At 46.7% G+C, this 23,068-nt stretch overlaps 1 protein-coding gene across 12 annotated transcripts in view; it reads right to left on the bottom strand.

Moving 5' to 3' along the window:
• Window positions 1-23,068, bottom strand: part of CAMK2G (calcium/calmodulin dependent protein kinase II gamma) — a 123,124-nt gene that overhangs the window by 6,217 nt on the left and 93,839 nt on the right. The window contains exons 13-21 of one of the 12 annotated variants that reach the window (XM_076338474.1): window positions 22,986-23,026; window positions 14,166-14,198; window positions 10,173-10,241; window positions 8,538-8,582; window positions 7,826-7,874; window positions 5,665-5,778; window positions 3,876-4,001; window positions 1,087-1,162; window positions 493-587 (exon numbers count right to left, since the gene is read on the bottom strand). In XM_076338474.1, coding sequence (XP_076194589.1) covers window positions 493-587; window positions 1,087-1,162; window positions 3,876-4,001; window positions 5,665-5,778; window positions 7,826-7,874; window positions 8,538-8,582; window positions 10,173-10,241; window positions 14,166-14,198; window positions 22,986-23,026 — 648 coding nt within the window. The remainder of the gene's footprint in view (window positions 1-492; window positions 588-1,086; window positions 1,163-3,875; window positions 4,002-5,664; window positions 5,779-7,825; window positions 7,875-8,537; window positions 8,583-10,172; window positions 10,242-14,165; window positions 14,199-22,985; window positions 23,027-23,068) is intronic. The other 11 variants (XM_076338477.1, XM_076338476.1, XM_076338479.1 and 8 more) reach the window with 11 other exon arrangements.

The following is a 23,068-nucleotide window of genomic DNA, read 5'->3' as shown; positions in this document are numbered from 1 at the left end:
ACAAGGTGACCCTTGTATCCACGTAATGGGTTCATTAGGTGTTAGAGATCTGAAACCGTCCAGGGAAAACTCAAAAGCGAAGACATGACTGATTTGTGCATGACTATCTTTATGTCTGACCATTCAGTATGTCTACCCCAAACATACATGTTGTTTCCATCAAAATATGCTCATTTTTTCCATTTACGTATCACTAGGAAATCCGGTGCCTCAAACTTTTAAAGCTCCTGCAGTCCATGCTTACAAAATATTTGCACCAGGCAAATTGTATGCCTACAGTGAAGGGATCTGGGGGTTAGAATTGAAATTGTTGCTGAAAAAGGCTTTTGAGAGAAAGCATGCTGGCTCTTATGAATGCATCATAACCCACGCACAATCAAGTTCTTGCTGGTTCTGATAGCCACTGAAAACAAGGGCAATTTTCCCCCCAAAATATGGCATAAAGGAAGATTAGAGAGAAAGCTGTTGGTGTTACTAAATCTACCCACTCACAGTTCTCGAAGTAAAACTTATGGAAATCCATTCCTTCAACCAGGTTCCCCAACGCTTCAGGTTCAAATGAGGTCAAGCCAGGATCACAGATTTTTCTGCAAAAAAAACCACCACAGGCTTACAGTCTGCATTCGAGCCCAAGGGCTATTCACACAGTGAAGCGCTGGTACGGCATTTGACTCACACCCTGTGTCCACCTAACTATTTCCCTACTCCAAGGAGTAAGCTCCTGGAGGACTCAGTCCTACTGCAACAACACAGAGATGGTGCTAGTTGGCATTTCACATAAAACAAGCCTCTAGGTTTCTGGCTTTTCTTTTACTCTCTTTCTGCCCATCTCACTTCCCTCCCCCCTACTTTTCTTACACAGCCAGGACATTTTCCTTTTGTCGCTCCTGTTGCTGTTTGATACCTGACTTCTACGTGATGTTCATTTAGAGAGCTCTATCATATCCCTACTCCTAATTGACGGAGGCTGAAAAGCTTAAAACTTTTTACTATCCCTGACTGCATGACAACTCCTCATACCCAGGAGCCAGAACATCACTTGCACACAAACTGATAAACAACCTGTCAGAAGACATCTGTACTTACGTATAAGCCTCAAAGTCTCCGTTGTTAATGGCTTCTATCAGCTGCTCTGTTATCTTAATGATCTCTTGCTTACGCACTGCAAACAAGAAGAAAGAGCAATTTAACCATGCATAAGACTTCAGTGGGAGTATGGGGCTAGTGGGTGCTTCCTACAAGCAATTTGCGGAGCACCATTATTCTAGATCTCATAGGATGCTGCTCCCTGCATTCTGGAGATATGCAGTAATGACAGCCATCCACATGAGAGTAGGGGCAGTGGTATGAAAGGGGAATGGTGATCCTATAATGCAGGGAGAAAGAAAATAAAGATGTCGTATTCAATTTTTTTCTTCTAGAAAGGCCTAAGGCACCAGAGGCGTCTCCTGAATGACAGCCTGAGGTGCTTCTGGGGAGTCTGACCAATGAATGTCAGTGAACCTGCCAATGTGCAGCACTTGTCTGGCAGCTTAAGATGTGGAAACCCTTCACCACAGTAGTCATATACAAATGGCCACCACACAGATCAGGCCAATTGGAAAAAGTCTCCCAACAACTTGCCTATCACCATCACCAATACCTCAGCTATTACGAATGGTGCAAACAAGCAACTGGGACATGTAGGGATGACTTCCACAAGCTAGAAAGACAACCGCAGCAGGATGGATGGGTTGGATGAACAGGTCCTACCTATATACTAGTGCGCACACCGTTCCTCAAGCAATTAGCCTCTGCCAATCCCTACGGCACAATTCTTTTCAGCACTCTGACAGCATTGCCATTAACCCAACCCAGCACACTGGACTTCAAGATGAATGAAGACGAGGGCTAGCTGTCTACTGCTATTTGGCCCCTCTCTGGCCAGCACCTCTGTACTCTCTTCTCCTGGTTTCTCACAGCCAATCGCCCAGGCCCCATCCCCTCTGAGGTGTTCCATCACCCATGCTGATCTCAAGAGTCCTTAACACTCGCAAAGTTTGGGTCGGCTCTGTTAAATAACACAATTCTAGTTACACGACTATATATGCACCATATATATGCCTGAGCCTGTATGCACACCCTCACATCTCTTCAGCCTTCCCCACACTTTCTCTGTAGGTAGAATATCCTGCACATTATACAAGCATTTAGGAGGTGCTCTAGCATTATCCTCAATATTACCAAATAATTTACAATTCCTACCACCAGAAGTGGAATTTATCTGCCCTTAGGCATCTAAAATGTAGGTGTCTGAAATGGAACCAGTCACCTGACTGTTCCTCCTTTAGGCCCTGAAGGAAGTAGGCACTTCTGGAAGTCTCACCTGAGGCATCTTGGATGCCTATCATTAGTGGGATGGTGTTTAAATCCAACCTACCATCTTTAGATGTCCAAGTCAGGAAAGCTGAATTCCACTCTAAATGCCAGAAGATGCTTGTCTGAACTGCCCTCCCCTGTAAACTTTCATCCACATGTGCATCTCATCCCACCATTGATAAGCGCAGCTGAAGAGCAACAAGATGATAAACTCACTGGCTATTAAAGATGTCTGCACCCACTCTGGAAATCCATTAAGAGAATTATACTACCCAGCCAGCCACAGAAACATCTCAGACAGGGGACAACTGGCTCATAACAGTAAGGGTTTTGCCACTCAGGCTGTATACATTTCCACACGTTGAAAGATGTATACAGGGAATGGATCAAAACAACACAGTGGGCTATGTCTATTGTGAAAAATGTCTTTACAAGCACGTTGCCTGGAATTTCTTCCGCATGAAGCAGGGCTACTTGTTGGACCTCCCTCCCATGCAGAGCACGCACAAACGTGTGCAGTGTCTGGAAGATGGAGTCCACGGAAAAGGCTCTATTTGGGACGAGTGAGGAGGTCTGCAGACCACAGCCACCACGTGCTGACTCATCCCAAGGAGATTTGCACCCCCTTCCCAAGCGTCACTATGCAGCAGCATCGACCCTATCCTTCAACACAAGTCCATTCCATCAGACTGTGCTCGTCTTCCTGCTTTTACTACATGTCCCGAGCTACAACCAGCACACAGGAGGCGATCCATTTTTTTCCAAAGGACAGAGAGCCTCGGGATGTCACGGGGGAAGGCATTCGCGCCTGCCACTCCTGATGAATCCACGGGGCCTCCTAACTTACACTGCAGAGGGGCAGAAAAGGGAGGCAAGCATGCACCAGCACAGATATAGCAGCGTGACTCACGGCTATTCTACTGTCTTTTCGGAGTGACCTAAGAGGCAGCCCCGCCACAGCAGCCTGCCAGCGCTGCTGCAGCAGAACCGCCAACAGGAGACTGCAGATGGGTACACCGCGGGCGCGGCAGGGGCCACGGCAGCACTTCTAGCGGAGTTCAGTTCGAACACCGGGGCAGGGTTTACAGCCGGGCTCTCCTCCCCGCCGGCGGGAGGGGGCCGGCGGGCCGGGTTTGGGGAACACACACCCCCCCCCCCCCCCCCCCGTCGCCCCGGCCCGCGGCCCCGCGGCGCCCCCCGGCGGCCGCCGCCGCTCCCTGCAGCCAGCGCCGCCCGCGGCGGGAGCGTCCCCGGGGCGCGGCGGGCGGGAGCGGCGCCGGCAGCCGGCGGCCCCGCCGTGCCTGCGGCTGGCTGCAGCGGCCGTGCCTCCCGCCGGTACCGCCTGGCGGCAGCGGTTAGCTCAGGGGGGCGCTGCGTCCCTTCCCGGACGGACGGGGGGGGTGGGGTGAGGGGGGTGAGGGGCACGGAGGTGGGGAGAAGAAGGGAGGGAGCTTTACATCTACGGTAACTAGTATTAGTTGCACTACTCCGGTACTGCTACCCAGCTGCTAACTTACACGGTGCACGGTTAAGTACAAAGGGAACTACTGGAGTTAGCAAAGGCTCCGACCGAGCACGCTCTAACTCCAATGTCTGCCCTGGGCTGTCCCAGGCAAGGGGCTTCTCTTCACAAGACTGTGTAGCTGCAAAACAAATGTAAGCATTAAAATAATAAACAAACAAAAACCAGAAAGCAAAATAAAAACCAACAAAGAAGTACAAATACACACAGCCCCAACCCCGGTCAGCACACAGAGACATCCACATCCCAGCAACCTCTACCCGCTCTCCTGCTTCTGTCACACATCAGCTGGGCTGGACACTGCTCAGAGGGGACCACCCTGGCACCGGTGCAGAAGACCCCTCACAGCACAGTAGGAATCGCACTAATGCTGCTGGAGGTTGTCTGAGGGTGACCTGAAACACTGGTCAGAGTAGTGACAGAGCAGCACGAGGGCACGTACGAGATGTGAGTGAAAGAGAAAGAAAGTAGGGCATCCACATCACTGCAAATCTCAACTCGGTGGGGAGCGGGGTGGGAGAATGCTGCCCCACTTGGCAGAGAAGTGATTTGGCACTCCTCAGTGTACCAAGCAGGGCCTTGCTATGAGCAAGAGCAAGGAGTTAATAAGAAAGCAGTTCACAGCAAACAGGGCTTCAGAAGAGATCATTTCCCTTCCGTTCTGGCTGGGCAAAACACCTTTCCCATTGCACCTCACGAACCAGCAGTTTGACATCCTTAGAGCTACTTCAAAAATAAGTAACAGAGAGGCTCCGACTGCTGCATTGTATGAGATACCGGTGCTGTGTGCAGGAAACCAGGGAAGGAAGACAGGAGGAGACAGAAGAGGGCATGCCTGTTCCTTCCTCCCCAGACTGACCCGAACAGAATCAAATACTCCAGACGTTCCCAGCTCACATTAAGGATCCTTCCATTATAGCTTTAAATAGTCAGGCAGCTAGTACAGTATGTCTGTGTAGGGGAAAGGCCAGGAATCCTGCCTAGATTTTCTCCAACCTACTAGCTTTTTTCATATCCATTTTCAGAGTTTTTCAGCCACAGGCTCCTCCACAGAGGCAGCCAATTCAGGAGAGATCTCGCAGATGGTACCATAACTGGCAGACTAACCACGGCACAAGCTAACTGAGCTAGCAAGACAGACACGCAAGGTAAAGCTCACAACAGAGAAATGTCCCTCAGAGCCAACATTATCCAGGGACTTTCACTCAGAGCACCCAACAATAGATTCAGAAATGCTGAGGAGTCTTCCAGCAGCCACAGCCTCCCTTCCAAAGCATCCTTGTAAGAACTTTTTTGTTCTTTTTGTAGTTCCTGAGCACCATCCGCGTCTGGGGTGCTCAGAAGTTCTCGACAAGCGAGACTGAATTCAGCCTCGCGCATCCCCTCCATAAGCAGACCTGCACCACTGACCCCATTTACCACAAGGAAAACTAAGAGATGCAGTGACTTGCTCGAGGAAACCCCGAAAGGCAGTGTCTCTGCAGAGAACTCCACGTCTCGGCCAGATGAAAGCAAGGGAATGAAATTAGCTAGGATGAGGTTCTGTTTTTTGTTTTTTTTTTTTTTTCAAAAAGGGAAGGAAAGGTTTGGAAATTTTCAGTGTGAAAAGGAGGGTATTTTGCAGGAAGGGAGATGATTTCTTTTTATTCTGGAGTACTGGAAATGAAAAATCAACGTTCTGGAAGGAAGTTGAGGAAAGGAAAAATCTTGGGGAAGGAGAAATGGGAAAGGTGGAGGGAGGGGTGGGTAAAAGATGCCGTGAAGCACTGCACCCCTGGACTTACTGGCTGAGAAACAGAGAGAAAGCTGGGACTGCATGGACTCAGTCTGTGTTTTGCTCTCACTGTGCCTCCGTCCTTCAAGCACTGAGCTGCCGTCCCCGGTGGAGAGAGGGGGAGCTAGCATGGCAGGGAATTAAAACACAAACACAAACAAAACACGCAAGTTCAGTAAATAAAAAAAGAGAAAGGAAATAGGAGAACATTAAAGAAACGACAATGCTGGGCACAAAACATGCAGGAGTATCCTCCAGGGCAAAGCCAAGTAGACAGCTCTACAACATGGACCTGCTGTGCAATTTAGAATGACACAGGGGCCGGGGGGCGCTGCCTTTAGCCCCACCACAGTGGAAACAACATATCCCTGAGGCAACTGTCACTGATGGATCAAGATGATGCCTCCTGCACCACTGCAGAACAGATCTGCATAACCTGTTGTCTATTGAAAATAAGAAGTTGGCAGAGGAATTGCACAAGCACTTCCCTTTTCCCAGAGTCATGGCTATGCAGAACGCCGAGAACTCCAACACCCCCAAACCTTTTGGTCTATTTAGTTTCGCTTGAGTGCTTGCTTAGCTTAAAACATGGAGGGGCAGGAGTTGAAAGGGTGAACACTGCTACACTTAAAACTGAAGCACTAAAATTACCAGAGCTGGCCATAGCACAAACCATTACTGTGCAAGCTCCGTCCCTCCCAACCGCCATTCAAATGCTCCCTTCTATTAAAATCATAACAAAATTTTCTAACCTCTGCCAAAAAAAACCAAACCCTGTTTTGATCTGCAGCAATGTAGCCCTATTCAATTCCTCATAGATTTAGCCCTGACCAGCTGCCCTCCTTCCCCCCCACCTTCTGTTCCAGTCCTAGCCTTCCTCTCCTCACAGCATTCATGTTCCTGACTTACAGGACCCGTTGGCTCAACTGGCTCAAGTCTGGGACCTCTCCTGAACAAAAGCTGCCAAAGGAGACGGGGTTCTGGATAAACATCTGTTCTGGACGGATATCCAGTGGAGATTAGATAAATCAATTTCATTACCACACTACCAAAACCATCCAGTTCCCTTCCCTCAAAGCTAGGTTCTTAAACCACGGAGTACTCTTTGGCAAAAAGGTGGGAGCTAGAATACTGTCCTGTAATGCGGTCAGGTCTTAATCTGAAACAATCTGTATTGCAGAGCTCATTCACTCACTGGCATGTGTTTCTGCTCCCTGTGACTCCTCAGAAGAGGAGCCAGCAGCTTGTGGTAAGCCACAGGAAAAGCATCAGGAACCAGCCCAGCTGACAGAGGTGACGTTGCTGCTACACCACAGGGTCAGCATTGATTTTTCCCCGGATATGTAACTCAGATTGACTACAGGGAAAATGAGAATACCTCTGCCTCAAAATGCAAGCTATTAATGCATTTGCCTCAGAATGCAAACTGCATTCACCCATCCCGAACCTGCTCATTCAGGAAAATGTCTGCTCGTTCTCCTTTAGGGAGGTCAGGAGAAGGACAAGTGCTCAAACAATGTGAGCAAATATGGGACTCGGAGCTCCTTCATCTAAAGAGTTTTACAAGCACAGAATATTTATGACATGGTCACTGAAAGGTGTGAAATCTCTTCTCAGCCTCTCCCTCTACTGATATCTCAGTCAAGGACTTTCCATTCAGAGACGACAGGCTGAGAACGATCTTCATCTTAGAAACAAAAATAGACCCAAAGAGAAAAAAATAAAGAGGCAAGCGTGTGCATGTCACTAAAGAGATTCCCAGAAAGGGGTGAGAAGGGAGACTGAGCAGTAGCAGAGAGGTTTCAACTCCTTGTAACCTACAGGGAAGCACAAAAACACAACTGGACTCCAAACCTCAAGGGACTGGTAGGGATTTTCCAAGTCTAGAAATGGACTCTAGATGAACAGATTATGATATTTGCAAGAAAAGAATTCCAACTCTGAGACAAAAACAAATTAGCTCAGGGAAAACAGTGTGTGTATACGACATAGGCCAAGTCAGCTGGTTCCCCAACGCATGGTCCCACTGTGACAGGAATGACAGCATCATGGCAAATTTATGAACTCGGTCAGACACAGAAATCTGGGAAGCTAGTTCAAGGCAATGATCGAATCCCCAGGATCCCCTGCCTGCACTTAACTGTATTAGAAATTGCAGGCAAAACACCTACCTTTCAGATCCTCATCTTCGGTCGTGGTGTTACAGCTCTCTGTGGAACCCTGCACAGCAGAACAGAGCATTACCAGGCATCAGCAGTCGGGAGCATGAGTAAATAGTTTGATTTGTTTGTGAAGGAAGATGGGGAAAAGCGCAAAAACATTGGCAGGGATGGCAGGGAGAGGATGATACAAGGAAGATTTGGATGGAAGCAGGCCAAATATTAAGCAAAACTTAACAGCATTGCTGCTCAGCTTTTGCATGTTTAAGCCGTTCAAGCCATCCACCCAGAACTTTTACAAGGACAGAAGTTACCAAACTCTCTCAAGTGAGATCAAATGGGAGTTGCTTCTGTTTGGAAGAAGAATAGCTACAAGAAGCTAAAGAAGGGCTCCTAGGCTTTCTCAGAGGAACAGGTCTCCATTTCCAGAAGAAAAAAAAAAAAGTGCATAAGTGCCTGTATCTTCTCTTCCACCCCACATACGAAAGAGAGTGGTGGTTACACACCGCAGTAGGAAAGAGATGATAATATTTGAACGGTTGTCCCTACTCAGCCTCTTCCAGAGATCCACAGCCATACAACACAACCCTCCCAGCCTACTGCCAGCAGTATTCAGGAGCATGCTACAAACCAGACGTCGCAAAGGTAGAAACTGGAGAAAGACACACGAAGACGAGAACAAGAGAGAAGCGGAGGTTTCTCTGGCAACACTCCCATCCCTTACCTTTATGCCATCTGTAGCATTATGGACAACAGTTGTTTGAGGCTCCTAGGAAAGGACGGAAGAATCATTAAACTCCAGTTCCAAAGCATTCTCTCATTTCTTTTCACTCCCCAGCAAGTGGAGAAAAGGTGACTGACATAAAAAAAGTCAAACCACAAACTCCAAACAGCACACGTGTGCTTGCGTGCGCACATACTTCCTGCACGGAAGGTTTCCTGAAGAGAGAGGCTGCACTAAAAGCTACAGTCACAAGGAGACAAAGCCCCCAGCTTCCCTGCAATTGCCCCTAATTCCCAATTTGCCCCCAGTGAACCAGGCTGGCACAAACGCCAGACGGCAACCGAGCAGCCAGTCTGCACCCTCTGCAGGCGTTCATGAAGTAATGACCCCTCAGCAGCATCCTCGATGGAAAATGCTTCAGAAGAGAGAGAGGGGGAGGAAAGGATAATACTGGGCTGGGGCCTTTGTCTCCCAGTTTTTTGGAAAGTTTGCTGGGTATTTTACCCTAAAAAAAGGGACATTCATAATTTCCGTAATAAAAAGGGGATAAGCCAGACCACCTCAATGCCTCTCAGAGAGGAGTTGCTAAGGGAACTGAGCTGTGAAAAAAGGCACATTTTTCTAACAGTCTCTAAAATGAGATCCAATTTCAGTAACAACAACAATAATTAATAATTTAGAAAGGCTCCCTCAGCATCAATACCATAATTGAACAAAGCCAGTGAAGGGAAAGCAGAAAATTATGAAGTGTCCCAAGAACCCTTTGCTCTACAACAAAAACATCAAATCCCACCCTCCCACCCCCCAAAAAAATGCCAAATCCAACTCTCCAGAGACACACAACAAAGAGCAACTACCAGGCCTATAGGTGCTAACTAACTCCTGCACTCATCCCGTCACTACCGGGACAAGACTTCAGGATCCTGCACCATCTCCTCCCACTGCTGTCACTCTTGCAGGGTGGCTCAGCGAGGGCACCAGGGACTGTGACGGTGCAGCGATATACACTCACCCATCCGCCTCTGTCACCCATTGCACTGCTGCCTGATCTTCCAAGCATACTGAAGCTGTGTCGTTAAACGTACTGGGCACAGGGCACCCACCCTATGAAGCCCGCTGCACGCAGCCCAAACAGAAAATGCTAGTGCAGCAAGTCAGCAAGCTGCAGAGGATCAACCACACAACTGAGCAGGCCAAATGGGCCATCAAAGGATTCCCTTAAAAACCCTTTGCCTGCCCTTTCTTCTGTGGTGTCCTGAAGTCCATCCTCCATTGCCTGGGTGTTGGAGAGTGGATGGAGCTTGCCACTCTCTTCTTCCAAACCAGCCTCCCCAAAGCCAGCAGGAACAGTTGAACGGGACACACAGAACTATACAGGGATGGCACAAGGGGAAGTCCAGGGAAGCTGCGATCCCCACATCCAACCACAGCTCTGCTCAGCACCCCCACCCCAAAGCCTGTGAGGCTGTGATCAGGCCCCACAGCAGCACAGGGACACAGACAGAACGAAGCCAAAACACAAGCTGAAACAGAGCAGCACAAGCAGCACTCGGGATGGGGGGGAAGGAGAGAAGGGGAGAGGACAGAATCAAAATTAAACCAAACAGGAAAAAAAATAGCGGTTGGGGAAGATACCATGGACGTCTGCACTGGGGGTGTTTCTTTTGCAGTGCTTACTATACTGGTTTTGTTGTTGCTCTGTGGCTGAGACAGAAAAACATGGTTTTAGTTCCCCTGCTGGGTAGCAGAGGCAGCAAGAAAATGACAGTATTGCTTCAATCCCAACCATCTCCTCAGACCCTCCCCTCCCCACAGGCTCCATCACCAAGAAAAGGGAGGAAGAAGGAGCGCTGCCCGGGTCGCTGGACATCATCCTTCCCTCAGAGGCAACAGATGTTGTAAGGGATGTACCAAAACCCAAATGCTCATGGACTGCTAGAGCTATAAGGATGGAAAACAGAAGGGAAAAAGGCAGCAGCCCAAAGGGATGGGGAGAATCCTGCAATGAGCACCAACAAAACTATTTGGTGAAGAAGAACGAGACGCGGCAGCAGTCCCGAAAGAAAGACTACAGAAGTGAGACACACACAATAGTCATGGTGCAGTCTCAAACAGGGGACAAATGGGAGTCGTGTCTGAGGAGTCCCAAAGTGTGCAGGAACAGTCCTAGATATGGGATGATGCTGAGGGTCCCACGGAATCTACTGATGCAAGAAGTGCGGTCAGCCCTAGAAAACGTAGAGAAAAGGTGAGGTATGGTGTGTTGCCTCACTGCTGTGACCTGAACAGAGAGACTTCAGGACCAAAATACAGAAAGGGATGGGGGTGGGATGCAAGGAAAAGGCCACGTAGTTCCCCAAGGAGCAAGTCCTCTGGATGGTGCCCAGCAGTTTTTCATCTTTCCCCTCTTCAGTCTCTCTTGTAGCTGTGGTAGAAGAATCAAATCTCCCTTTCCTGCACTCACATAGCACAACTGTGAGGCAGGCACCAGCTTGCTGCAAAGAAACGTCCCATTGAGTCATGTATGTCAGTTACGTCAGGAATGAGCAAAGTCTATGTTTGTAGGAAGACAAACCTGTGTCCACTAGCATATAGTTCCTAGCCCGCAAATCCAGTCACTTGTTGGAGAATTAGGCCCCCAGTTACACTGCAGCGTAACCCCCACACCAGGTATACAGCTCTCTTGCTGCCAGACACCAGCAACAATGTCAAAATCAGCACTGCAGGAGCCTCGCGCAAACTCCTAGGTTTACAGATCAGGGGTACGGGATGGGAGCTCACAGCAGAGTGACCTCATTGCAGCTGCTTTCCATCCCACCGTTCTTGGGGAGTGCAAACTCATACTGCATTTATCAGGCCCTCATCACCCAGCAACCACCACAAAGAATGCAGAAGTCAAATGCTGAGCTGGAAAACATCTGCCAAAGGTTTAATTATGTCAACCAGAGACAGATCCTGTGAGGTTGAGACTTCACACACACCTACTAATACTTCAGTTTTTCTTCACAAGCAACGTGCCTTAGCTTAGCTATCTCTTTTGGAGAGGGAGAGAGGAGAAACAGAAGAGGAAGATGGGGCAGGTGGAGAGGGAAGGAAGTAGAAGAGAGAGGCAGGAATGAATTCTTTAGAAGTCCATAGGAAAAAAAAGAGCATACGACACACTCATCCCCAAAGCTAAGAAAGGAGAAATGCTTCACAAATTACTGTTTACTGACTCTTCCTATACATCCCCTCATTGTTCTAAGACTGGCCTTCCAAGAGCTTTGCTTCCTGCATGTATTTCCAGCCTCATGGCAGAAGAGATGACAGGCCGCTGCGGGTGTGAGAGGAGCAGATCAACCTGAAAAAATGAATCCCAAGCTATTTTGTGGCATAAACACAACCAAACTTCTGGCAATGCCTGGGTCCACCCCTCTACACACGGAACTGAGGTTCCTGTACTTCAGAAACAGTGATCCTAATGCAGAGATCTATCTTCCAAACCTCTTCCAGTGAAAAGAGCACAGCCCATTTTTCTTAGTCCGCTGGGATAAGAAGATAAAGTTAGCGTGAAAGAAGCTATACAAAAAGACTTCTGACTTTTTGGAGGGTTTTATAACTGAGGCCCAATGGGGGGAAAAAAAAAAAACAAACCCCAAACATCCAGGAAGCCACTGTTTTGAAAAAAAGTTGACAGCAGCTTGTTAGGTGTGGGACATCACCTTACAAAGTGCAAACCCACACACACCCAAAGCACACAGCCTACCCTCCAGGCTGCACTGAACACCCAGTTCATCCATCATACTCTTCCCCATCCAGTAGGCTGAAGAAGACCGAGTACCATGTTTGCTAGTCCAGAATCACGTCGCATTTTACTCCAGGACAGAGTCCCAAGGAAATAAGAGGCAGAAGACTTAGCCTAAGCAGTTTTCACAGCTCTTTCTCAGATGGAGGTATCTGACATACTGAGCTTCCCGCACACACTCGTGTCTTGTGGCCACCTAACCAACTGCCTTGCCCTGGAAAAGACTGGCCTGCCCTTCCCAGAGCCCCAGGTACCACAGCCAACTCCTACCCCTCCTTCCTCTCCTACTGCCAGCCAACATCACAGTCATTGGGCAGGCTACGGCCCTTGGTAATTCACAGCGGTACAGCTCAAGTAAAAAGAGGCCAATTCACCTAAAAAGGTGCCTTTCTTAAGATCTATGTAACACGATTAGTTTTGGTACAGCAGTTGGCAGCGTTTCCTGAGCTAGACAGGAGACACACAGACAGGCACAAACAACACAGAGGGTGCAAGAGAAAGAAAACAGACCAGTGATCATATCGCTAGGGACACACATTTCTAGACAACTAAAAGAAAATAAGTACCAACACATGGGCCGTCTCTGGTTATTTAGCCACCTTCACTGCTTCCACGTTTTCTGAGGCTGACACTTACATGGTTTACATATCCCAGCTGCTTTAAAACAACATGCAGAGGGAATTTAAGTATTGATGGCAGTGGGCAGAAAAGAAGGGCAAGAAAGGCAAAATGAACTCCTGCCCTGGAGTTTCACAAAGGCAGGGCTGGTGAAAAGTCAGGCCCTCACATCAGATTTTCCAGGCGGTACTTTGGAATTACTTTTTTGTGTTTACATAGTTTTAAGCTGTCATTGAAGGAGGAAGAGGAGAAATATCTTCCAGATAGTAACATAGAAACAAATTATTCTGCCTTCTCAGTACTGTAACATTCCTGTTCCTACCTGCAATAGGGGAGAAATATTTTCTGTTCTTTTTCTGTGTAAAGGAGATAATGCAATAACTAATTTTTGTACTTTAGTTACTGTTCATATCTCAGTGTCAGAGACAAAGGCATCATCTAATGGTCTGTGTATGACTCCTTACAATATGGCACTGGCCAATTTTCTCTTTGCTCCCTTGAGAGTGGATTTGACTACTTTTCTGACAAATTCTATGGATGTCAAACATCTGGATGGATGAAAAAAGGAAATGAACAGGACAGGGGAGGCAGTTACTGGGTATTTGGTCATGCTGGGATACATAAACGAGATCAGGACAAAAGGAAGTTTTGGATTATAAAGGCTCTGACAAACCTTTTCAGTAAGAATGCTAAAAAAAGAAGTGACCGGCAGCTCTGAGCTGCCCGGCGGTGCTGTGCCCACGCATTTCATCTGAACAGTGGAGCCCCATCAGTCTCTGCCACATTTGGAGCAACTCCCAGTTTGTTCTATACTGCAGGGCTCCCACCAGGGATGACAGCACCAACACCAGGCAAAGCACCTGCTCCTCTTTTTGGCACCTCTGCAACAGAATGACAAAGCCCCATGTCCCGGCAAGGCACGCACCTGCTCTGCTGAGCCCAGGAGAACCACTGCCTTTTTTCATTTCACACTCAGAGCAGGCAAGGTCAAACTGCATTGCCAGCAGTTGATTTTCTGCACAAAATGGGAACTGTATGACTGGCCGGGGGCCAGACGATCGCAGGGCCCTTTTAGTGAGGACATGGACCTTTCAGTGCACAACGATCCCCCCCGCCACCGCCCCCCTGCACAGACATGCTATGTAGGGTGATGAGCACAAGCCGAGCGTGCATGGCATGAGAATGGCGGACGCACGAATCGCAGGCAGCTTACGGGAGGTGCTCACCATCAAATGCACACTGGAGCTCGACTTCCTTTTCTGGACACACCATTGAGAGAGGGAAAGAGAAGGGAAGAGAGGAGATGAGAAGAAAAGCACAGAAACTATTCACACATTAGTGTGCCAGCAAGGGTCCCCCTGCCAATAACGCTCCCCTAGGGGCGGGTATAAGCAGCAGCAGAAATGCACAGACACGCAAGAAGGCGCAGAGAGAAGTCACCGTTAAAGAACATGACTGCACACCAGGGGAAAGGGCAGGGTTGAAGACTCCCATCCACTCAAACATCGAGGTCAGAACATAGGTGCCCCACACACTGATATAAGGAGAGGGGAAGAGGGAGGAATATATATATATATATACACACAAGATGTGGGATGCAAGGGGGTGCCTCTATGTGCTCTCCCACCTCAGAAAACTGTGCAGCTTCCCCAGCCACACTGAAGAGGTAGGCAGAAAACCCCCGTGCATTCACATTGGAGAAAGCAGAGGTGTGATTGCAACTAGAATCAGAGGGTATAGGATGGAGGGTGCAACGGGAGGGGCATCCCCAAGGACTAAAGAAAGAAGGAACTTCTGTGCATAGCATGGGGAGGAGAAAAGCTCCCTCACACAGAAACTGGGGCTTATTCGAGAGGCAAGGTGCACCCATGCTCAGACACAGAGGAAAGGCAAGGAAGGCAAAGAGGCACTCAGCAGCCAGAACTCCTTGCGCTCCCAGATACTGGGAGAAGAACAAACAGGGAGCAATGCTCAAACACTACCCAACCTTCATGGACCCTACTCTTGTTCAAAGGCATCTTCAGTCATCTTCAAAGGCACCTTCACACCAAACTGCACTCTCCAGTAAACCAGGCTCAGCATGCATTTCTCTGCTCTTTCACTACACTCTTAGTGTCATCCTGTCCAAGCTGAGCCTGGCAGGTCTTTCAGCATTACAATGCTACCCCTTTCCCCTGCTGTCTCCGCATACATTTTCCATCTGCCCTTCTCCTTTGGTACTATCTAGGCTATTTCTCTGCTGCTTACTACTCATGGGGAGGTACTACAGAGTCTAGCTCATCAAGTACTGCCGGACAGCACGTCCCAGCCAAAAACAACGATAGCGTGGGCTCAGCTACGTAGCTCTGGACTCCTGCACACTACCACGGCCCACCTCTGGAACAGCCCTTCAACTCAGTACAGGCCATCGAGTTGTACCTCCCCATTTCATACACTTACTGAGCCTTCACAGCTTTCACCTTGAATACTGCCTTCGTCCCTGCTATCCTCACATCAGAGCTCAAGCACACATACAGACTAGCATGTCTTTGAGAGCAGAAGTGCCCATGTTCACCTCATACCCAGAGCCGCATTCCTGATCACACCATACAGCCCAGAATCACGCAGCCACTGCACGAACAGACTCAAACTAGCAAAGCTTCTGCCTCATCTGATCTTTAATTCCAGTACGGACAGACTCCGAACACTGATCTGTTCAGTATTTGGCTCACCGATCTTCCACTTCATGGAGGCACAACACGGGGCTTGCCATTACCTGGTTTACAAACTTGTGATTCCTCTCATCTTCTTTTAGGACAATTTAGCTTCTCCACAGGCTTTTCCTCAAGCTAGAGCTAAAATAGGATGTACTACCAGTGCATGAATATAATGTTTAGATCACCAACAACCCAGAGGAATCCTTGTACCCAGTCACAACAGGGAATTTTTAACTGGGAGAAGTGGAAATTCACACCAACTGAGAAACTGTTCCAAAATTCAGGTTTTATTTTTAATGTATCCTATAAGTTGCAGCAGACAAACAGAGGCTATATGGATACTGCAGGGAAACTTCTCTCTAAGGAAGAGAGTCTCATTTGAAGCTTATATAGATTTCCAGTGAGTTACAGAAACAAGAAAAGGAGCAGAAAACGTTAAGAGACAACCAAAAGGTTCAGTATGAAAGGAAAGTCAACCAAGCCATACAGAAAACAATCACCCTCCTATATTAGAGGCACAAGTAACGCTGACACAGGAGGAAACAGAACCCTCTGCAGATCAGAATTTAATTAGAGTACAATCTACATTTAAAACAGTGTTGGTCTATTAACATGGCATGATGTATTGTAGAAAACCCAGAAAACACATTATTACTGGCTACTATAGTAACAGAGGGGAGAAAAGCTAGCTAGGCAGTATGAAAAGGGTGGGGAGTGAGGTCTCTGTTAAGACCAGAGCATGAAAGTACTATTACAACTCAAGACAGGTTGGATAATGCCAACACGAGGCACGAGCAGTAAGTGCTAAAGCATCAAATCTTATTAAATCAAAACATACACAAGGAAATTACTAAAACCAGATTAGTCTCCCAATTCCCTCTGTAACAGCTGCATCAGAGCCATCTACATCACCTTCCCAAGGTGACTAGCTGAGTGAGCAAAACTTTTTGTTCTACTTGTAATGTGACTGCAACTTAGCAAAGTGAGTAAGAGAAGTTTAGTTAGAGAGAGAGTTCTCTTTCCCTTCCATAACACAGCCACATCTCGAAGTATTTCTAGGCAGTGCAGAGACATCCCAGGGAATGCAACAAATTGTTAAAGGCAGACAGCCTGTGGTAAAGTACCTCACTGATCACTTTAAGGACTTCCCTACATCCGAGTGACAAAAATTCTCCCAAAGCAGTATGGACAACATTTTCCTCTCCAACCCAGGGATGAACGTTTGTTAAAGTTCTATTTCTGTATTGGTGTGAAATTCAGGTGTTCAACTCAAAAGAGGAGCAGATTCTCTACAACGAAACTTAAGGAAGACTCTTGCTTTAGGTAACAATAAATAGAAGTCAGCAGATGACAGAAGGCAACCTGAAGAATCACTGTCCCTTCAGCATAGCAGCAGTACTAGAAACGGCAAGCGTAAATCATTCCGAGCGCCTACAGAAAATACAACACAAACTAGAAGATGCTATAGGGAGTAGAGTGATTCCAGGCAAGGTCCCATTCACAGTTCTGGGCACTTAATATGGATATCTTTTTACAACAGCTTTTTGCATTTCTGTCTTCTACATGCAGTTCTCCCCCAGTTTGATACTGACAGTATCAGTATGTTAAAATATCACGCTTGCTGCAACTCATATTCCTACAAAGAGTATAGTAATTTCAGGACTTCAAGTAGGAAAAAAAAAAATGTTGAACTCAAAGCAGATCAGGGAGAGGCAGCCTGAACTAGATTTGCGGACCTATTTCTACTTCTGCTTTAGTTCTTTTGTGTGATGCTGAGCAAATCATTTCATCTTTGTCAATCCATCTTCTCTCCTGCCCTTTGTCAGCTTGTCTATTTAAATCGTAAGCTAAGAGGCAGGGATTTTCTGCTTAGGCATCGCTGCAGCGCTAAGCACACTGGACCCTTGATCTCAGTTGGAGTTTCCAGGCATTACAACAATGCAGTGAAAAAAGTGAATGCATCAAAGGTGGGTAGAATGTGTTACTGGATGTCAGCACTTGAACAGATCTGAAGTGCTCCCCAAGCGTCTTGCACAAAACAGTTCAGCATAAAGCCGTGCTGTTCAGGTGAACTTGGGTTCTCCTCGTTTAGCTTCACCATAACCATCTTTAAGCAGTACGGCTTTAAGATCGTAAGAAGTCCGGATACAGAAATAGGAGCATTAACTCCTGTTGGTCACTGCATGGACGTTACTTGACCCTTGCAGATTTTCTAAAGGACTCCCTGTTGGTTCACCTTGCTACTGTGCCTTCCCTAAGGCACGCTGTCACTAACTGAAGTAGCCGTGCCGGCCTACGGAGCATCCTGCCTTCCCCACATACTCTTTACTGGGCAAAGGGCAGGGAAAGCTGGTACCCACCAGGCATAAAACGTACACTTACCGCAGCATTCCTTACAAACAGCAGAACAAATGGTACCTGGTGCCTCTTTGCAGTTATGTAAGATGAAGGGCAGGTTTTACATCATCAACCTTGTCACACCAAAAATCTGGATTTTTGGTCTTTCAGCTATGCTATTCAGCTTTTACTGGGAAAGAAAACAGGGTGCATATGCAGCAGAGAGACAAGGTAGAAAAGGAACAAATTTTGCAGAGCATTGCAAGTGAATGCCTTTCAAATCTCCTGCATCCCATAGCATTCTCCACAAGTTACTATTTACATAGAAGGTTACACTGGGCCTGAAAAACATTACCATTTTGTATCCCCTAATCACAAATCAAAGCCCTCAGAAAAAAAGAAAGAAAAGAAGAAGAAACTGACAGAGAGCTTAGAGAAGAACTAATTTTAAAATACTTACAATTACATACTTAACTAAAAATAACACTGTGCATCAATAAATTCTGATTAAAAAGACGGATCTGACAGGCCCTGCTAGAGCTGGAAACACATGCATCCTCTCACACCAGTAGGAAGGGAAATTCCCCTTTGGGGAAAAAAAGGGAACACGACTGTTTGAAGTGCTGCCCAGAGACAAAAGAAAAAAAAAAAAAAAAAATCAACAGTAGGACTGTAACACTAACTACAGCGAGCCCAGACCCTGACAAGGTCAGAGAAAAGACATTCAGCATAAAGTGTCCTTAATCTTCACCCAGGTGTCTGCCCCAGCCCATTCCTTAACCCCTCCCTCACCTTGCAGTGGATGGCAAGTCCAGATTATGTGCAGAAAGGGGAACAAGAAAGCAAGTAGATTTGAAATGAAACTATCTAAAGTAAATTTTAAAACGGCAGCTGCACAATGTTGCTCATACATTTAGAATCTTAAAAAAAATACCTGGGACCTACAGTGGTGGCCACAAGATACGTGGTATGTTACATGGCTCTGCAATTCGTCAGCCAGTATCTTCTAGCCTCACTTTCTGGATTTGAAAGCAGAAAAGCATGTTCCTTGGGGATAAAACCTGGGCCTTCCTTGTTGCTACTTCATCAGCTTGGATCCAGATTCTGCCTGAAGAAAGTGAGTGCAGCACTACCAAAGGTTTGGTGAGCAGGGATGATTTAAGATTCAAGGCAGTTTAAATCATTCATTATTTAAGATAATGGAAAAGTTCTCAAGTGCCAAGCTGATGAAATATCTACCAATTAGCAGAATTAGTACTTGAAATAGAAGCAGCAACACAAAATGAAAACCAGAAATGCCTCAAATAGATTTTGGAAAGGAATTTGCTAGAGGAGAGGGTCATACACATGGAAATTTATCAAAATAACCCCAGTGTGGACACACCTCTATTGGAATCAAAAATGTTTCCTTCCAGTCCTCCCCTCCTGATTTAAGCTTCCCTCCCTTCCAAAATGGTCTGATGCAAGTAAAATGCATGCATCCCCATTGCTTTAGTGTGTTAGGCTTGCTTCAGCAAAGGATTAAAGCCAATTCCTACAGAAACAAAAATTGTGTTTTTTTCTTACATATCAGCTCAACACGACCCACACTAGATGTTCATATCACCACATATAACTAATATATCGTTCCTCTCTCATTTATGCTAAATCTGCAACAACATGGTGCACCTTGCATCAGATTTCACCAACACACATTTTCATGGAGTTCTTGGGAATAAAACATGAGAAAGACATATAGGCCTCTCTCAAACTTGCCTAATACTATGTAATAGAAATTCCTACTGTATTTGTCAAATAATGCAGGATTCTCGCATAGATATCTCTGAATACCAGCCAAAAGGATGGGAAAGTTACCTTGAACAGAAAATAAATTAAGACAAACTGGTGATGTTTTTTTCTCAATGGGCTTCAAGTCATTTATTTTTACACTAGTGTAATCATCAGTTTGTGGAAGAAATACTCTTTCCATTCTCATACTGTGTGGATATCTGTGGCAACATTCTCACGGAGCACAGTCACCCCGGACCAGATAAAGCCAGTGAAGAAACTGAAACGTATTCCCTCTCAAATCTCCGTAAGGAATTAATTTCCAAGAAGGTTTTAAGAAACAAACAAACAAAACCAACCACCAAACAAACCAGGAGTTTCCATATCTGGGAACATGAGAAACAGCCTAACCACATGGCATGTGGTCAGCAGCAGACTACAGTTAAAAATACAGCATGCAGTGTTTGTTCTAAACCTACATCTGATGTAGAATTATTTATATAGGAAGTGGGAGTGAAAAGGATATCACAAAGCTGAAAATCTGTTTGGTGTTCCAAGGCATGGTGGCTGTGCTCTGCACTACTGCAGCAGGCAGAAAATCATAGCTTGCTACAAGTAATGCAAGACCAGATGCTCTTAACTCAACCAGTCACTGGCACAAGTTGTTTGTCAGAACTATCTAGGATGAGAAAATCAGTGGGGCTAAAATCACAAGTCTCCTGCATAAGGAGCAACGCATGAAAAGCAGGCTGGTCACAACAGTGAGGCCACCAACCAGACAGTGACCAGCACAGAGACTGCTGCACAGCAGCCAAGTGTGCCAGTACTACTCCAATAAGCAAATGGAAGTGGTAAAAGGCTACCCTTCCAGGGGCTGACTAATGGGAAGCAGCACTGTACATGTAGACAGTAGGGGCAAGGAAGGAGATGAGCATGTAGCCACAGAAATCCTACAACAGAAGTGTTAAGGATGTACTACAAACACACACAGGCCACTACCTGCTCTCTGTCTTGTCCAAACTTAGCACTGGGGGGAAGCGACCTGTACTTTTAAAAGTCTGCATTATTGAGCAAGAGGGTTACTCAAAACACCAGCTTTAAGAAGAAATATATAATTTCTTTCTGAGTTCTAAAGCTTATAGAAATGAGGACTCAAAAGCCACACCTGAAGACAGATACTGTTTGGGGAAAATGGGAAGCTTAAATAACTCTTCTGAGGGCCTTCAGCCCAGGCTGAAAGTGCGCGATGCCCCTCGTGGACACCACTCAGGTTCATACTGCAGAGCAAGACTGCTCTAACGCTTAGGAGCAAGGAAGCTGCATGCAGACCCTTGACTGCAGGTCTCCAGTGTCATGCAGAAGTAGAGAAGAGGTTGCCAGAGGGCAACCCCATTCACCATGTATGGAGAATGCTATGCTCTCTGATCTACCTTCCACTTTATCACAAGTATTCAATTATATATATCAGGAACAACATATACTGTGAAGAGTTGAAGAATACTCCAAATCAGCTAGAAAAGCAAATCCAGCTTTAGTCTTCTCTCAGAGTCGAGTGTTCTCAATGAAGCAAACACCACAAGCTTTCTATGGAGCTGGAAGTCTCTAACACACAGGTCTCCTTGTAACTACATGACCAGGAAGCTGTGCCTCAAAACCTGCGTGCACATCATCTGTCCATTTCTGGAAGATTTTGGCCCAAGTTGTAGCACTCCCTGCGAGCCTGCTGGAAATCAAGAATCCTGATAAGAAAGCCAGTTTTTTCTAGGTTGGTGACAAAAACTATGTAGACTTGTTGTTATCTGCTGCTTTTCCAGTTGCTTCTCCCCTGCCACATTGGGATTTTGAAGCATGTGTCTGCTGGTTCTCAGTTCACAACATTTGGGATCATCCATTCTTATTCCACTGGGATTTTACTGTAATGTTTTCCATATCAACAGATGCGACAACTCAAACACACTTGCTGTATTAGTGTGCATGTGTTGAATGCATGTCTGTACAAGAGGCAGGCATGTGCAAAGGTACAAAAGCTCACTCTTGCAGGCACATTTCAAAGATAAGTATCCTAGGGCAAGAACAGCAGTTCCATATAGCATTTTAGTCAAAAAACCCCGAAGACTTGGGTGTCATTAGGGCAGAACACAGCAGAGCTGTAAGAATGCAGGTTTTACTAGAGCAGTCCCCAAAATAAACACAACTCCTCTGAAAACACCTCTTTTTTCAGCAGCCTGCTTGTATTGTGAGCCCTCTGGAAACAGAGCCTCATTAATACGGAAAAGGGCAAAGAGAGCAGGAGAGAACAAGCGTGCTGGTCCTGCAGTGTGCATGTCAACCCCCCAGCGTGGGGAGAATGAAGACTATCCACAGTGCAAAACCAGGAGATGAACTATTCCACCTAACAGCTGCGGAGAAAGGTTTGGACTTCAAATGGAAATGCAAGCAAATAAACCAAACCCTACCTTCCCACGTGGAGGACAGTTATCCTTTGGAACAGGTAGGGGAAGACAGTGCTCTAGCCCATAACTGTCTCTACTCCAGTACCAGATAGTAAAGGGCTACTGCCTGCAACAACTTACAGCCTTGGGAACGGCCTCTTTGACCTCCAGAACTGAAGGATGACCATGCATGCAAAGAGTGAAATTGAAGTGGGGAAAAAAATAATTCCCCCCAGAAGGGAACAGGAGAGTGCCTAGCCCTCAGGGATGTGGACCGAACTCTAACACAAGACTCAGTTTCCATTCTGTCCAAACATGAACATCTGGAGGCTCCTCCTTCCCCACCCCTCTTCCCAGCTCAACCTTCAGCATCTGTCCAAGGGGGAAGACAAAGAGATTTCCATGGGGTCTGCTGGGTATCATCAGTCACTGACAATTGCTCTGTGCAGTTTTGATACCCAGAAGCATTCTGCACTGAACAGAACAGATCAGTCAGAGGCATGTGTCACACTTGAGCAAGTCCTTGGACTTTCTCATCCACAGCATTGACCAGTTCTCCATACTTCAGAGAAAGGGGAAAAAAGAAATCTTGCTGGTACAATAGTGCACTTAGCTAGTTGTGCGATGTATAAGGTGCACGTAAGGAACATTAAGATCCCACCCAGGGCATCATAACAATACACTGAACGTAACAATCCCAGCCACAAGACAGGGCTGTGGTTTTACCCTGGAAGGGGATGGGCACCAGAGAAAGAGCGGCTGCCTTCTGTTCAGGTGGTGGGAGAGACAGTGAAATGGGAAAGCAAGAACTTACCTTCACTCCATCCGACTTCTTGTTCAGCAGGCTTTTGGCAGCTGTGGAGAGAAGCAGGAGAAGTAGGTCAGATTTTGGTTTTG

Source organism: Aptenodytes patagonicus, chromosome 5 (genome assembly GCF_965638725.1).
Source record: "Aptenodytes patagonicus chromosome 5, bAptPat1.pri.cur, whole genome shotgun sequence".
Classification (NCBI taxonomy): domain Eukaryota; kingdom Metazoa; phylum Chordata; class Aves; order Sphenisciformes; family Spheniscidae; genus Aptenodytes; species Aptenodytes patagonicus.
This window is presented reverse-complemented; position numbering and strand designations above follow the sequence as displayed.